General features: G+C 44.0%; 1 protein-coding gene across 1 annotated transcript in view; it reads right to left on the reverse strand.

Moving 5' to 3' along the window:
* Positions 1-2,920: 2,920 nt before the first annotated feature.
* Positions 2,921-18,010, reverse strand: part of LOC137014807 (receptor-type tyrosine-protein phosphatase eta-like) — a 69,784-nt gene continuing 54,694 nt past the window's right edge. Inside the window, exons 9-13 of the mRNA XM_067379326.1 lie at positions 12,541-12,801; positions 10,178-10,441; positions 9,585-9,848; positions 7,784-8,047; positions 2,921-3,192 (exon numbers count right to left, since the gene is read on the reverse strand). Of these exons, the coding sequence (XP_067235427.1) occupies positions 2,921-3,192; positions 7,784-8,047; positions 9,585-9,848; positions 10,178-10,441; positions 12,541-12,801 (1,325 nt within the window). The remainder of the gene's footprint in view (positions 3,193-7,783; positions 8,048-9,584; positions 9,849-10,177; positions 10,442-12,540; positions 12,802-18,010) is intronic.

Here is an 18,010-nt window from a genome sequence, read left to right on the forward strand (position 1 = left end):
AGCAGTCAGATCAGTGATGTGATGGGAAGTGTTAGTAATTTCTGATGCATTTCCAAATGTTTTATCACCAGTCCAGTTGAGTTTAAAGAAAGATCTATTTCCAACTGGTTCTTGCCATGTCAGAATCACAGATGATGTTGTGATATTGGTTACTGTGAGATTCCTGATCATATTTGGTACTGTGTGGGGGAGAGAAAAGTAAGTTATAAGTAACTTCTTTACAGAATTTTCAAATACACCAGAGCTCAGTGAGTCTGTGGGCATAAGATGCTGCTGTACAGTGTTCTACTCAAAGCAAAAGGGTGAGGCTTGATCCCCTTGAAGAACATAAAGAAAACTTAGGGAAATGTAGGGGAAGACGTAAAAAGTAGCCTGCCACAGACTTTCTGTCAAAGGCCCTGTCTATCCTGAAACCAGCATTTGGTGCCCTCATGCATACCCCAAAGCCCTACTTGACATAAACACAGGTATCATTCTTCCTGTTATATAATCCATTTCTCTTTATTTTGAACTGGTTCTGTCTAGCATGATAGACTCCTTGGTTCCACTAATTTCATTCATAGCTCCACATTGTCATTCACTTCCATCTATTATACAACCTTCACCGGCTTCACTGGCTTGATCAGAGTCAATGTGGTTCTGTTTCTTTGACTCAGCCTAAGATTTCTGATTTTCTGGCACTGCTTTAGCCCTTCAAAACCACAACTCCTTTTCTCTACAAATCCTTGGCTCTACTTTTGTCCTCTACCTTCCGGAAACCACAGCAGTACCTTGTTCCCCAGACTCCATCTTGGTATATCAATCTACTGACTCTCCGATACTTTGGCTCCAATTGGGTACTCCACCCCCCACCCCCCAGCTTCACCTTGGTCCTTAGTCCCACTGGCTCAGCCTTACTCTTCCAAATTTCCCAGGGTCACCTTGGATCTCCTAACCCCCATCTCTGCCTTCGTTTTTGGCTCTTCTGGTTCCACCATGGCCCTTCAATCTTTCTGCTCTCCCTCAGTCTCCATTCCCTTCGGTGCCTTCATTTTTGGCTCTTCTGGTTCCACCATGGCCCTTCAATCTTTCTGCTCTCCCTCAGTCTCCATTCCCTTCGGTGCACCAGAGCTGTGATTTGTTCTCTTATTTACCTAGAGCTGTGATTTGTTCTCTTTCCATGGCCCAGGCCCTCCTTGCCATTACTGCCGCCTACAAGCAATGCCCACCTGAACTGATTTCTTTTGTTTGACATGAAAGCTGCCATTTTAGGGGGTGAGGGGAGTTGTTTGCCAGATCTTGTTTAACACAATCCCTATTTATGTTGACATGTTTAACTAAAGCAGAATGATTTAGAGTTTGAAACTGAATGTTTCATGTACTTCAGAGTTTATGCCATAAGTCAAATAGTTTGAGCAAGTATGATATAGCAAAAGCAAAAGCAAAAAAAAAAAATAATAATAATAATAATAATATTTTAAAAATTCTACCTACCAGTATATTTTGAGATGCAAAAAGGTTCACTTTCTCCTAAGTTATCTGCAGTAACAGCAGTGACACAAAATGTGTAATTGACTCCAGCAGTCAGATTAGTGATGTGATGGGAAGTGTCAGTAATTTCTGATGCATTTTCAATTGTTTTATCACCAGTCCAAAGAAGTTTAAAGAAAGATCTATTTCCAACTGGTTCTTGCCATGTCAGAATCACAGATGATGTTGTGATGTTGGTTACTGTGAGATTCCTGATCATATTTGGCACTGTGTGGGGGAGAGAAAAGTAAATGATAAGGAACTTCTTTACAGAATTTTCAAATACACCAGAGCTCAATGAGTCTGTGAGCATAAGATGCTGCTGTACAGTGTTCTACTCAAAGCAAAAGGGTGAGACTTGATCCCCTTGAAGAACATTAAGAAAACTTACGGAGATGTAGGGGAAGATGTAAAAAGTAACCTGCCACAAAATTTCTGTCAAAGGCCCTGTCTATCCCGGAAGCAGCACTTGGTGCACTCATGCCTACCCCAAAAGCCCTACTTGACGTAAACACAGGTATCATTCTTCTGGTTATATAATCCATTTCTCTTTATTTTGAACTGGTTCTGTCTAACATGATAGACTCGTTGGTTCCACTCATGTCATTCATAGCTCCACATTGTCATTCACTTCCATCTAGTATACAACCTTCATCGGCTTCACTGGCTTGACTAAAGTCACTGTGGTTCTGTGTCTTTGACTCAGCCTAAGATTTCTGATTTTCCGGCACTGCTTTAGCCCTTCAAAACCACAACTCCATTTCTCTACAATTCTTTGGCTCTACTGTTGTCCTCTGCCTTCCAGAAACCACAGCAGTTCCTTGATCCCCAGACTCCATCTTGGTATATCAATCTACTGGCTCTCCGATACTTTGGCTCCAATTGGGTACTCCACCCCCCAGCTTCGCCTTGGTCTTCAGTCACACTGGCTCAACCTCACTCTTTCAAATTTCCCAGGATCACCTTGGATCTCTGAACCCCCATCTCTGTCTTTGTTTTTGGCTCTTCTGGTTCCACCCTGGCCCTTCGATCTTTCTGCTCTCCCTCAGTCTCCATTCCCTCCAGCGCACCAATGTTTTTTTATTTCTCTAAATCTGTGATTTGGTCTCCTTCCATGGCCCATGCCCTCCCTCCAATTACTGCCACCTACAAGCAATGCCCACCTGAACTGATTTCTTTTGTTTGACATGAAAGCTGCCATTTTAGGGGGTGAGGGGAGTTGTTTGCCAGATCTTGTTTAACACAATCCCTATTTATGTTGACATGTTTAACTAAAGCAGAATGATTTAGAGTTTGAAACTGAATGTTTCATGTACTTCAGAGTTTATGCCATAAGTCAAATAGTTTGAGCAAGTATGATATAGCAAAAGCAAAAAATAATAATAATAATAATAATAATATTTAAAAAATTCTACCTACCAGTATATTTTGAGATGCAAAAAGGTTCACTTTCTCCTAAGTTATCTGCAGTAACAGCAGTGACACAAAATGTGTAATTGACTCCAGCAGTCAGATTAGTGATGTGATGGGAAGTGTCAGTAATTTCTGATGCATTTTCAATTGTTTTATCACCAGTCCAAAGAAGTTTAAAGAAAGATCTATTTCCAACTGGTTCTTGCCATGTCAGAATCACAGATGATGTTGTGATGTTGGTTACTGTGAGATTCCTGATCATATTTGGCACTGTGTGGGGGAGAGAAAAGTAAATGATAAGTAACTTCTTTACAGAATTTTCAAATACACCAGAGCTCAGTGAGTCTGTGAGCATAAGATGCTGCTGTACAGTGTTCTTCTCAAAGCAAAAGGGTGAGGCTTGATCCCCTTGAAGAACATTAAGAAAACTTAGGGAGATGTAGGGGAAGATGTAAAAGCTAGCTTGCCACAAAATTTCTGTCAAAGGGCCTGTTTATCCCGGAACCAGCACTTGGTGCCCTCATGCCTACCCCAAAAGCCCTACTTGACCTAAACACAGGTATCATTCTTCCGGTTATATAATCCATTTCTCTTTATTTTGAACTGGTTCTGTCTAGCATGACAGACTCCTTGGTTCCACTCATTTCATTCATAGCTCCACATTGTCATTCACTTCCATCTAGTATACAACCTTCACCGGCTTCACTCACTTGACCAGAGTCACTGTGGTTCTGTTTCTTTGACTCAGCCTAAGATTTCTGATTTTCTGGCACTGCTTTAGCCCTTCAAAATGTCTCAGGTTACGTATGTAACCATGGTTCCCTGAGAACAGGGAACGAGACTCTGCGCTGATTGCGCTTTGGGGAACGTCACGTGACCCAGGTGTCTGAAAGCAACTATCCAACAACTCCAATCCCTATTGGCCGGCGACAGCCTATGACGTCATATGGCGCGACCCGGAAGTATAAAGGGAGCGCCTGTAAAGACAGAAGACATCTATCGTCTTGAGGGACTGTTCTGCAGGCAGCCAGCCCGAAGCATGGCTGGAAAGCGCAGAGTCTCGTTCCCTGTTCTCAGGGAACCATGGTTACATACATAACCTGAGACGTTCCCTTTCGAAAGGGAACTTCAACTCTGCGCTGATTGAGCTTTGGGGAACGATATACCCACGCTGCCATGCTTGAGGAGAGTGCATGCCAAATAATATGGCTGACAAACGTCAAGCAGTTTCGAAGGAAATGCTTAGCAACTCACCGTCGGGTCACACCAGGCTGTCAGTGACAGCATTCCCTATGGCCAACAACCCAAGCTGAGCCAACAGAGGCCTTCCAGAGATGGAAGGCCTACTAAGGCCGCTAGAGGCATCTAAAACCAACTTTTCCACAGACAAAGTGGTTTCTTTAAGGGAATGAGGCCAGAGAACCGATGGGAACCCCGTCCAGTCACTAGGAGGGAACGAAGTTACCCCTAATGCCACCAGGGAGGCCGACCTGGCCTGTCATAGGACAAACTTAGTCTTGGCCAACCCTGTCTGAGTACAGAATCTCCATAACGCATTCTTCATAGAAGAGAGCAGGTAAGAGTGACTGCAGAAAGGCAGAAGCAACTCAAAAAGTGGCCTGAAGGGGCCACCCTGAACACCTGTCTGGCTGCAGCAGACAGGCAACTTCAATGGCAGCATGGGAGACTGCAAAGCGCCCGTATGATAATCTACCCAACACAATCCAACGAGCAGTGTACTCAGTAAAAGCAACTTTTTACTCTTTCAAGCAAGAGGAGTACAACATACGCCGACACATAGTCGAGGAAGGCCTATGTGGGCCTATCACCTCAACAGACACGTGGGCATCAGCTCATGGCAGTGTTCTTAGGCACCGAAGAACGATAAATAACCGACACCAAGGAGGTTAAATATCATCTGGGCACCTGGCCAACCAGAAGTGTATATAAAGGTTCTCAGAGAGAAATACACATCAACATATACCACTATGTTGAATAAGGGCGGCCCATAGGGCCTAGCAACCTTTAGACATATGGCATAAGTCCAGTTCAGCAACTGTTGAAATGAAACACAGACTGTGCCAGCATGTGAACTAGAAAAGAGGCCTGTTGGGGCCTACCATTCTAATGACACATGGCTTCAGCCCGTGAAATGCTGTACACTATGTGAGCAAACTATGATCAGCTAACAGCACTTGTTATAAAAACAATTGCTAACTAGAAGGAGGCTAATTAACCATAAGAGCCTACGATCAAAGTTATATGCAATATAGCTGTTAACAAGATCACAAAAAGGGAGCTAATACAAACCAGCTTTTCTCAAAAAGTGGTTCTATACTACCGTGAGTATGCAATCCAACAGGTGATGCACTAACTAACACCAATAAACCTACTAATGGGGAATATAGGTCACCAGTGTCTCCCATAACGGCTACATAAAAAGCCTGCCATTATGGGAACAGGTGCTAACCTGTGGCAGCATAAGTAAGCTCACATACGATGTAGGGCAAAAGTCTAGAACTTCAAAGCAAATGCAGCGCTTTGATGTATATGCTGTTTTTCAAAGAGGAAAATAATTCTCTCCATACAGATTCTCAAATCTGTACTGAGCCATAGAGGACGAATGCACGTGCTCAACCCCCAGGCAAACAACACACATATCATGCGTATCCCCGTCAGGGATAAAGCAAGTGCAGGGATGGACACATTTCCTGAACCGCTTGCTGCTTTCATCCGCCATTTCTTTATATATATTTGTGTCTTATGTGGTGTATGTATGTATATATATATATTTGAAGCTCTTGTCCTCAGACAAAGAGAGAGATTTTAAATCACAAAAAATAAGACGCACAACAGCGATCTTAGACACACACACACTTGTTGCTGCGGGCTGATATGAATAATCACTATGGGCCCAGCCATCAGTCTGACCATAAGAAGCATCTGAGCATGAATATGTCCATATACATATGCATATGCAATAAACATACATATATTATATATATATATATATATATATATATATATATATATATATATATATATATATATATACACACACACACATATATATACACACACATATATATACACACACATATATATACATACAGGAGGCGGAAGAGGAAGAGGAGAGGGTAGATATAAATCGCCCTAAGTAGCTGGGGAATCGATACAAACGCAACAGTGTTTACAATCGATCACCCACCTCACTCTTGCCTCTTCCTCCTCCTGTCTGTCTGGGTTCAGATACAAATCTGGATGGCTAGGGGTTTTTCCATGCCTCCCGATCTCAAACGAGGAGATCAGAAGGGAATGGAAAGTCATGGAAGCCGCTGCATTAATGGACAGAAAGGAACCGCTCGTCGAGCCATCCGCGCGTGGCCCCTTTCTTCCCAAACACAGCAGCTCCACACACACACAACAGCCAGATGAGTGCTCGCGCCGGACACGAAGACATCAAACAGAAACAAACTCATCTGCAAGCCCTATGATCGCAGCCACCGTATTGCCTCAGCAAACGGGGCCAGTACCATAAGGCACAGATGCAGACACTTCTTCCCTCGGGAAGAGTGTCAAACGAGAACGGAGCGTCCCGAAAAGGGAGACGCTCACAGTAAACAACAGACAAACACAGACAGCGCCCTCAAGCACTGTGTATGCTCGCTCCTCTCCAGACAGAAAAACTCCCAGAAAATGTGAATATAAGTGTCAAACCCGGGGACACGAATAAACATATCCTCTTGAACGTTAGTAAGGCATATAAAAAACCCTACTGGAGTTGGAATAATTGTAATCAGACAGAAACAGGGCCGAAAGACGAAAATATGTCTTCTGTCTCTCCAGGCACTCCCTTTATACTTCCGGGTCACGCCGTATGACGTCAGTGGCTGTCGCCGGCCAATAGGGATTGGAGTTGTTGGATAGTTGCTTTCAGACACCTGGGTCACGTGACGTTCCCCAAAGCGCAATCAGCACAGAGTTGAAGTTCCCTTTCAAAAGGGAACCATAACTCCTTTTCTCTACAATTCCTTGGCTCTACCGTTGTCTTCTACCTTCCAGAAACCACAGCAGTTCCTTGTTCCCCAGACTCCATCTTGGTATATCAATCTACTGGCTCTCCAACCCTTTGGCTCCCATTGGGTACTCCACCCCCCACCCCCCAGCTTCACCTTGGTCCAGCTGTGATTTGTTCTCCTTCCATGGCACAGGCCCTCCCTCCCATTACTGCCACCTACAAGCAATGCCTACCTGAACTGATTTCTTTTGTTTGACATAAGGGCTGCCATTTAAGGGGGTGAAGGAAAAATGTCACAAATCATGTGTTATTTTATGTTCTGAGACTTTTATTTTGATATGTTCAATCACTCTTGGTTGTATTTCTGCTTCCTGTAGTTTATTACCTGTTTATAATGTTTACCTTAGTTACTAATCATTCTCAGCTCTTTATAGTTAAATTTTTTATCCTTTGTTTATTCATACCCTTCCTTCTCATGAGTTTTTTGTTAGATCTTGTTTAACACATTCCCTATTTATGTTGACATGTTTAACTCTCATGCAGTAGGATTTAGAGTTTGAAATTGGATGATTCATGTATTTCTGAGTTTTGGATTTCATTATTAAAGCCTGCAATTAGATCCACATCTCAACTACTTCCCAGATGGAGGTTACATTAGTAGGCAAATCATTTACATACTTTCTCAATAACAAGAACTTTGAATAATTTGTTCAATGAAGAAAAAAAAAATGAAAATGAATTTTGGCGGACTATAATTATTCCTAGGTCATACAGTAAGTCAAATAGTTTGAGCATGAATAATGTAGCAAAAAAATATATATAGTTTTTTTAAATTCTACTTACCAGTATATTTTGAGATGCAAAATGGTTCACTTTCTTTTATGTTGTCTGCAGTAACAACAGTGACACAAAACGTGTAATTGACTCCAGCAGTCAGATTAGTGATGTGATGGGAAGGCTTAGTCGTTTCAATTGCATTTCCGTTTGGTTTATCTTCATTCATTTTAACTTTAAAGAAAGATCTTTTTCCATTTGGTTCTTGCCATGTCAAAAGCACAGATGATGTTGTGACATTAGACACTGTGAGATTTCTGATCACATCTGGCTCTGTGTGAGGGAGAGAGAAGCAAATCGTAAATGTTGATTTAGAAAAACATCACACAGGACACTAGTAGAAATACATAAAAGACAAAACAAGAACTGGTTGGCTATTATAGAATAATAGACTGACGAGTGGGAAGGCATGGGAAGGCATTTTTCTGATATGTACTCTATAATGGGAGCTTTGGAAGTATATTTGTACTAAAATTAATGAAGACAGTAAATGAGTGGTGGTGGACAGGGGTATAGTTATAGTGCATTTACAAATTATTAGGAAAAAAAGTCTATTGGAGTGTCAGAAGTCAATTAATTTAAATCAGTGGTTCCCAAAATGAGGGGCACAGAGTTATGAAAAGGGTGGTGTGGCAAGGCTAAGGAATAGTGTACAGTCACCAGACTGTTAGGCAAAGAAACCTCTGCAGGGTGGTACTAGACGTCACTGCGTAAGTATCCCACTTATTATGTGGCTGCTTGATTAGTTAGATAAGTAAAATAAATAATTGAACACAAAATATTAATTTGACATATTTTAATTACCTCAAAATGACCCGCAGTACTTGCTTGAATGCTTCGTAAAGTGTAAGCGTAAAACAGATGATGAATCTACTTTAAATTCACAAATAACAAAACAATGTTTCTACACCAGTCACAAGCGGCGCAATAAGGCAAAATCAAATAGACCCCAGTGAGGTTCAGTCAGTGATGTAGTAAATGGATGCAGCACAACACGTCACGACACAACAAATACAGACAGTAAACCGATGCCCTGTTCTATTTGTGATGAACTCCAGTGCTCTAACACAAAGGACAAATGGATTTGCAATGTTCGCTTTGTCATGTCCATTGGACATCAGCTGTTGTGGCACGGATGTAGCATATAGCATATAATATCGCCCTCAGATTCACCAATACAACGATAGCTAAAATGTAGATAGACTACAGTGTGTTGTGTGCCTCAAAATATTAGCTTCTGTCAATATGAAGCCAAACAAGATGCCAAGTAGTCTAGTTAAGTAGTAGCCTACTCTATTAATCAAAACAAAAATTACAATTTTTCAAATTAATTATGATATTTGCAGTCAAGGTCATGTCTGACAGGTTGCATGTATATTCAAAGAATCCTGAAAAAAAAGTTTCCTCAAAAATGTGAAGCAGAACAACTGTTTTCAACATTGACAATAATCAGACATGTTTCTTGAGCTGCAAATCAGAATATTAGAAGGATTTCGGAAGGATAATATGACACTGAGTACTTGAGTAATGATGCTGAAAATTCAGCTTTTCCATCACAGGAATACATTAAATGTTAAAACATTTAAATAGATCTATTAAAATTAAAATATTTCACAATATTACTGTGTGTACTTTTTTTTTTAAATAAATAGCCTTGGTGAGCAGAAGAGACTTTCAAAAACAAAACAAATATTTACATGACAAACACAAAGTGGGGGTTGGGTGGTGCTTGAAAATATTTTAAGTTTGGGAGCCACTGATTTAAATAGAGAGAGAGAGAGGGAGAGATAACATTTTATAATTTTCATACTGGTATATTGTGAGATGCAGAAAGTTTCGCCTTTTGTTGAATTATCTGCTGCCACAGCAGTGATGCAAAATGTGTATTTGACTCCAGAAATCAGATCAGTGATGAGATGGGAAGTGTTACTAGATGTTGTGTAATTTCTGTTTGTTTCAACATCAGTCCATTGAAGTTTAAAGAAAGATCTATTTCCAATCGGTTCATCCCATGTCAAAAACACAGATGATGTTGTGACTTCAGACACTGTTAGATTCCTGATCACATCTGGCTCTGAATGGATTGAAAAAAACTATTTACAAATGTTGTTAAAAACACACACACACACACACACACACACACACACACACACACAATCAAAGTATAAAACATATAGGAATAAATGTTAACTGATGAGCCAAGTTAATGAATAATAGACTGACAAGGGGAAAGCATTATTCTGATATTAATTCCTTATCAGAAGCTTTAGATAGAGATTTGCTACAATTAAACAAATGCAAGGGGAGGTGGTTGTAGTGCCTTTACCGAAAAATATACATTGGTGGTCAGAAGTCAATTTGTTTAAATGTAGCAAGCAACAGATGTTTTATAATTTTACATACTTGTATATTGTGAGATGCAGATAGCGCCGCCTTCTGTTGAATTATCTGCTGCCACAGCAGTGATGCAGAATGTGTAATTGACTCCAGCAATCAGATCAGTGATGTTATAGGAAGTGTTAGTAATTTCTGATGCATTTCCAATTGTTTTATCACCAGCCCAGTTGAGTTTAAAGAAAGATCTATTTCCAACTGGTTCTTGCCATGTCAAAAACACAGATGATGTTGAGATGTTGGTCACTGTGAGATTTCTGATCACATCTGGCTCTGTGTGAGGAAGAGATAAGCAAATCATGGATGTTGATTTAGAAAAACATCACACAGAACAATAGTAGAAATTCATAACAGACAAAATGTAGGGGGAAGGCAATTTTCTGATATGTACTCTGGGAGCTTTGGAAGGCTATTAGTACTAAAATGAATGAAGACAGCAAATGAGTAGTGATGGACATGGTACATATACAGTTATAGTGCATTTACAAATTATTAGAAAAAAAAAGTCTATTGGAGGGTAAGTCAATTAATATAAATGTACAAACATATAATTTTCATATTGGTATATTGTGAGATGCAGAAAGTTTCGCCTTCATCTGCTGCCAGTGATGTTAAATGAAGTGTTACTAGTTTCTGTTGCATTTCCATTTTTGCGTTTTCTTATCCATCCAATTAAGTTTAAAGAAAAATTTATTTCCAATGGGTTCATCACATGTCACTGATATGATGTTGTGATGTTAACTTTGAGATTACTGATCTAATTTTGCTTTGTGTCGAGGAGTGAAAGTGGTGAAAATGATACAATTATGCTTTGATTCAGCATTTGTCTGACCCCAATAATTAAGGCTTGATCCCCCCAGAAAGTAATACATTTCTATACTGTAGCTCTGATTGAATTAAAAATGTAATTTTGATCGCCCCTAAAATGGGTCATACAATTGACATGAGTTAAAGGACAATTTATACTTCTGCATTGAGTGTACGTCATAGCCTAGCATTTAGCATAATAGCATTTATACTTCTTCGTTCTATCTGCGTTGCTCTGCAATTACACTGCTGAAACACGGTTTCTATTGTTCCACTGTGTTGAGTTTCTTCCCTGCTGTTTTGAGTTTACACTACGGTAATAGTTTTAGCAATAGTTTCAGCAATAGTTTGAGTGTATTTGCGAACTGGAATAATTATTCTTGGGTAATAAGTCAGTTTGTGCAGGTATGATACACAGTGTTAATTTGATTGACAAATAATTTGTCATAATTTTCATCAACAACATTTTTTTCACAGATGAAAACGAGAAGATGACTAAATAAAAATGACAAAAAATTTTGAATGACTAAAACTATGACTAAAATCTACTCTAATCTTTGTCAAAGAATAAAAATGAGACGAAAATGATAGAGAGGGACAATTTGGAAAGATATCCAGTCAGGACTGCTGTCCCGTGTGGAAGATGGACTTGCTGATCTAACAGCAGGAAAAGTGTGAGTGTGAAGTGACTTCTCACTGCTTCACAATCAATGAATAGCGCACATTTATGCCAAGCGATTGCTTATAAGCTAATGTTGATGAATTATGATGAAGTATTTTATCTCCCTCATCTGAACTTAAATGAGCAGCCTGCTACAGTGCAGACTTCATACATTTCAAAATAAGAGTCACAGTGTATTTCGGGATGGTTTATAATTATTTTTTCCTGGTAATTATTGTTATTTTGTTTACACAATAAACTGTATTTAATTTAATTTCTATTTAATTCATAGTAAACTGTTGTATCTTCTGTCACAGGAAGGAAAGACTAAAAACATTTTGGACACATTCTTCTATATATTTTATAGTTAGCTAAACCTAAAGACATTAAAAAAAAAAATCTTCATTACTTGAAATAAACATTAACTGAAATAAAAAAATAAAAAAAAATATATTAAAAATTTAAACTTATTTTATTCAATCTAGTTTCCAAGCTTCAGCTTAACCTGATGTACTAAAATAACTAAAAATAAAAAAATAAAAACTATGTGGACATTTAAAAGCAAAAACTAAAACATAGACACACAAAAAATTACTAAAACTTTTAACTAAAATTACAATGAAAGCAGAAAAATTTAAAATCAAATATAATCAAAATTTTAAACAAAAACTATAATAGTACCTCAATGATAAGCTCTCTTTCGTGTGTTTTTGCACTTTAACTAAAATCTTATGATATTTAGTCAATTGAAACTAGACTTAAACTAAAACAATTTCTGATGACTAAAATATGACTAAAACTAACTGGCATTTTAGTCAAAAGACTATGACTAAAACTAAATCAAAATTTGCTGTCAAAATTAACACTGATGATGCAACAAAAGATATTTTAAAACTGTACATACCAGTATATGTTGAGATGCAGGATGGTTCACTTTCTCTCTCGTTATCTTTAATAACAGCAGTGACACAAAATGTGTAATTAACTCCAGCAGTCAGACCAGTGATGTCACAGAAAAAAGTGCTACTAGTTCTATTTTCATTTATGTCATCAACAGTCCATGTAATTTTAAAGAAAGGTATATTTTCAGTTTGTTCATCCCATCTCAGAAACACAGATGATGTTGTTATGTTGGTCACTTTGAGATTCCTGATCACATCTGGCTCTGTGCATGCAAAAGAGAACAAAATGATAAGATATTTAATTATTCAAAGTACAAAAGATGTACATGATATCTACAGTTTTCAAAGCAAAATTAAATAAGTGGTTTTAAGGCTTAAGTCTCAGAAGATTCTTTGTTCAAGATACACATTACAAAATGACATTTTTAAATCAGAAGTTTAAAGCTAAGATAGGCAATGTTTTTCAACACTCATGATGCAGACTCTGCTCTGGCTGTGCGCATTCATGTGTTTTGGAGGAGGTGTGCTTTTGGATATGCTCTGAAGGGAGGGTGGGATGTTATGCTTTCAAAGCTAGCCTGCTATTGCTAGCCTCTCCTAGCTTTAAATTACTATATTAAAATGATAAAAAAAAGAAAAACAAAAGTATAAACTAAATGTTACCCTTGAAAGAACACACATTTACTCATCTAATCAGCATTTATATTACATTAGTCCCTTTACAGCAGGACTATTCAACTGGCAGCCCGTGGGCCAAGTCCGGCCCGCCAATCATCTCAATCCAGCCCGTGGGCACCCACACCACTAATCCTACCCAAGACTACCAAGTGTGTCCCGAATTTCTGTCGACTGAACCAGTGATACCAATCATTAGTGAATTAATCATTCTTTTGTCTCGATTCTTTCTTTTTCATGAATTGGCCAAAGGCACTTGCATAACTATCTGAAACTATTTGGATTCGTTCAGACCGCTCTGTCACTAAATCATCTGAAGTTGTTTCTTGGTCAGTAACAATAAATACAGAACAAAAAGCGCTGTTCCCTTTCGATACTTCACTCGTACTGCGTATGGGGAAGGGTCTCCCTTTTTCCCCGCTGCTGAAGCCTTTTTCAATAACGCAGTGTAACTGCACCGTCATTGGTTCACTCATAGACAAGTTGTTGAACCAATGGCAGCGCGGCATAGCTGCGCGGCCTATGGCGACAAAGCGCGCGAATATTCCCGCCGAAATGGGCGGGGTATAGGGCTATATAAGCAGGCGTTTCGCCATAGGATTTCAGTGTTTTCTCCTTCAGCGACGACATCTACTTCTCTTCGCTGATCTCCGCCTGAAGCCGAAGAAGCTCGCCGCCTTCTGCTCTCGCCGCCGTCTGAAGAGGCTCCTGCAGCGGACTCGCCTGGACTCGCCGGTGGAAGAAAGCGCCGGCGCCCTCGCGGACTGCAGCTTCTAGCGCCGTCGCCGAGCCGCCGCCTCCCGCTTCCCGCTTCCGGCCGCTTCCTGTGTGTTCCCTGCCGCCATCCGGCGCGCCGCCTGAGAGCTTCATCCGCGGCTTAAACGCCGCTCTAAAAGAGCGAATTTCCGCTCTAAGAGTTTCCGCGGCCCTCGCCGCTCTAAAAGAGCCACCCAATTGCCGTTTTCACGGCAGCGGCGTCTCACGATGCCCCGCCACTCATGTGGTACTTGCAGGGCCCCCCTGCACAACGACGATGGACACAGCGAGTGTGTTGTTTGCCTGGGCAAGCCCCACGCAGACGGCGCGCTCGCTGGAGACTCATGCCCGCACTGCGAGTGTATGAGTCTCGCTTCCCTGCTCTCGCGGGTCGCCTTCTTCACTGAGGGCGATCTCGCCGCTCGCGCCCTCCCGTCTCCTTCCTCCTGCGAGCCGGTGAGGAAAAGACGGCGGGGTAGAGCGACTCAGCGCCAGGAGTTGAGCGAGCTCACGCCGGCCCAGCCCCCGCGTGCCTCGCCCTCTCCTCCCAGGGAACTCTCTCCCGTTCTGTTCTCTCGCCCTGAGCAGCGTCCCTCCGCAGAAGCGAGTGACCTCGTCTCATTCGGGGGAACAGACGACGAACAAGACGACTCCATGTCTCTTGCGGCTTCCGAAGCGGAAGGTTGGGCTGGCGAGCCGGAAGACCCCGCTCCACCGCCTCCCTTGGAACCCATCGAGCATGGCCAGGGCATGGATGCCGAGCTCTTCCGCATCCTGTCTAGGGCCGTTGAAGAGCTGGACCTCGAGTGGGCCCCTCCAGAGGAGCCGTCTCGCAGCCGCCTGGACGAGGCACCTCGCCAGCGTTCAGCGCCCTTCTTTCCTGAGGTCCACGAAGAGCTGACGAAGTCGTGGGGCGCTCCTTACTCTGCCCGCCTCCACACTACGCACCGCTCCGCCCTCACCGCCGTCGACGGCGCCGAGGAGAAGGGATACGAGCGCTTGCCACCCCTAGATGAAGCGGTGGCTGCTCACCTCTGTCCTCCCGCGGCTGTGGGTTGGAAGACGAAGAGGGCCCTTCCTTCCAAGCCCTGTCGGACCACCTCTACTCTGGCTGGACGGGCTTACACCTCGGCGGGCCAAGCTGCCTCTGTGCTCCACACCATGGCCATATTTCAAGTATTCCAGGCCAAACTCCTCCGCTCTCTGGATGAGTCTGGAATCGACGCGCCAGCCTTCAAAGATCTCCGCAGCGCCACGGATCTTACCCTGCGAGCTACGAAGGCTGCGGCCCAGGCCATCGGTCGTTCCATGGCTAGCCTGGTCGTGTTGGAGCGCCACCTGTGGCTCAACCTAACGGAGATCAAAGACCTAGACAAGACGGCCTTCTTAGACGCCCCGGTCTCGCCTTCCGGTCTCTTCGGGCCTGCAGTGGATGGCTTCACTGAGCGCTTTACTGCCGCGCAGAAATCGTCTCAGGCTATGAGGCATTTCTTGCCTAAGCGCTCCAGCTCCGCTTCTGCGTCTAGCCGCCCCAGGACTGCGCCGGCTCAGCAGAACAATCCAGCCCCACCTGCAAAACAGGCAGCGCCGCCCCAGGAGCATCGCCAGCGCTCGCGCCCTGCGAAGCGCCCTCCCTTCCCGAGGCGCCAGGGACCCCGGCCCAGGATTGTGCTGGACCCGGTGCCTCCAAAGTCGTCCTGATTCGTCGGACAGGAAGAGGATGGGGGACCGTCCCGTTACGACCGGACCACCCCAAAAGCTCCCACGAGTAATTTCCCCTCCGCCTCGTTTATTTCCGGGCGTGGGAAACATACTCCAAGTGACAGCTGGGCCCACACCTGTTGCGCCCACTCCAAACGCCGTTTTCACGGCGAACAAATTTTTACCTCATCACAAAAAGAGCAAATTTCCTCTTCCACCCCTCGTGGTGTACGACCCTCTCAACGGCGGTCTGTCACCCAACATTATTCAACCCCTAGCCACTCGGGCCGAGGCCTGGCAGGCCATCCCCGATGTGTCAGAATGGGTCATGGGGATTGTAAACCAGGGCTACTCGCTCCAGTTTGCATGACGGCCCCCCCGCTTCGCCGGGGTGCTTCAAACGTCGGTCAATCCGGACGACGCTCATGTCCTCCGGGCCGAAGTCATGTCGTTGCTGGAAAAAGGAGCTGTGGAAACGGTTCCTCCGTCAGAGAGCGAGACAGGCTTTTACAGCCGCTACTTTCTGGTCCCCAAAAAGGATGGCAGTCTCAGACCCATCCTAGACCTCAGGCTTTTGAATCACTCCCTCATGAGACGGAAGTTCAAAATGCTGACGCTGAAGCAGATCCTCACGCACATTTGCCCCGAGGACTGGTTCTGCTCGCTGGACCTGAAGGATGCGTATTTTCACATCCAGATAGCCCCCCGTCACAGACGATTCTTGAGATTCCCTTACGAAGGGGTGGCATACCAATATACAGTCCTGCCCTTCGGGCTGTCTCTGGCTCCCCGCACTTTCACCAAGTGCATGGACGCGGCGCTTTCCCCTCTGAGACAGATGGGAATCCGGGTTCTGAATTATCTCCACGACTGGCTCATCTTAGCCCGTTCGCGAGTCGAGCTGGAACGCCACAGATCCGTGCTCCTCAGCCATCTACAATGCCTGGGTCTCAGGGTCAACTTAGCCAAGAGCTCGCTATGCCCCACTCAACGAATCTCGTTTCTGGGAGCAGTTTTCGACTCGGTCCGTATGACGGCAGTAGTCTCGCCAGAGCGCGCCCTGGCAATTCAGCAGCTCACGGCATCTGTCACGAACAAAGCCACAAATCTCCCTCTGAAGTTTTTCCAGAGGCTGCTAGGGCTGATGGCTTCCGCCTCCCCGGTGCTGCAGCTAGGCCTTCTTCGGATGCGGCCTCTTCAGTACTGGTTGAAGTTCCGGGTTCCTCCCAGCGCATGGCGGCACGGCCGCCTATGTCTCAAGGTCAATCGGGCCTGTCTTCTAGCCCTGAAACCTTGGATGGATCCAGTATGGTTCCAGCGCGGAGTCCCTTTACGGGCGGTCTCACGGAGGACGGTGCTCTCAACAGACGCCTCCAACTTGGGCTGGGGCGCTGTGTGCGAGGGCAGACCGGCCTTCGGCTCGTGGAGCCACGAGGAAAGCCATCTACACATCAACTGTCTAGAGATGCTAGCAGTGATGAAAGCCCTTCAGTTCTTTCAGGCTTACTTGACGGGACGTCATGTTCTAGTTCGGTCAGACAGTATGACGGTGGTGTCATACCTAAACCACCAAGGCGGTCTTTCGTCCAGCCGCTTATGCGCTCTGGCGAAACGTCTGCTGGAATGGGCTCTTCCGAGGCTTCAGTCGCTCAGAGCGACTCATGTTCCTGGCAGGAACAATCTGGGTGCGGACATGTTGTCACGGAGCAACATCCCCTCCGACGAGTGGATGCTCCACCCCCAAGTGGTCCTCACGATCTGGGAGCTCTTCGGGAAGGCAGAGGTAGACCTCTTCGCCTCAGAAGACAACTCTCATTGCCCAACATTTTTCTCGAAGGAAGTAATGCTCTGGCCCACACATGGCCCAGCACGCTCCTTTATGCTTTCCCTCCGATCGCACTGATCCCCCAGGTCATCAGGCGTATCAGAGAAGACCAGCACAGAGTCCTTCTGGTGGCCCCGCTCTGGAGGAACCAGGTTTGGTCCTCAGAGCTATTCAGGCTCTCTCTGAGAGCCCCGTGGCCGATTCCCCTGAGACGGGACCTCCTCTCTCAGGCAAACAGAACAATCTGGCACCCACAGCCGCAGCTCTGGGCTCTGCACCTCTGGTCCCTCGATGGGAGCCGACTAGCCTCCCCGAGGACGTCCTAAATACCATTTCTCAGGCTAGAGCCCCGTCTACGAGGCGCCTCTACGACCAGAAGTGGTCAGTCTTTGTTGATTGGTGTTCAACACGCAACATAGACCCTGTGGAGAGTGACGTATCTTCCATACTGTCTTTCCTCCAAGAACGCTTGGAAATGGGGCGCTCCCCTTCCACGCTTAAGGTTTACGTAGCAG

The sequence above is a fragment of the Chanodichthys erythropterus genome, chromosome 24, assembly GCF_024489055.1.
Source record: "Chanodichthys erythropterus isolate Z2021 chromosome 24, ASM2448905v1, whole genome shotgun sequence".
Lineage (NCBI taxonomy): Eukaryota > Metazoa > Chordata > Actinopteri > Cypriniformes > Xenocyprididae > Chanodichthys > Chanodichthys erythropterus.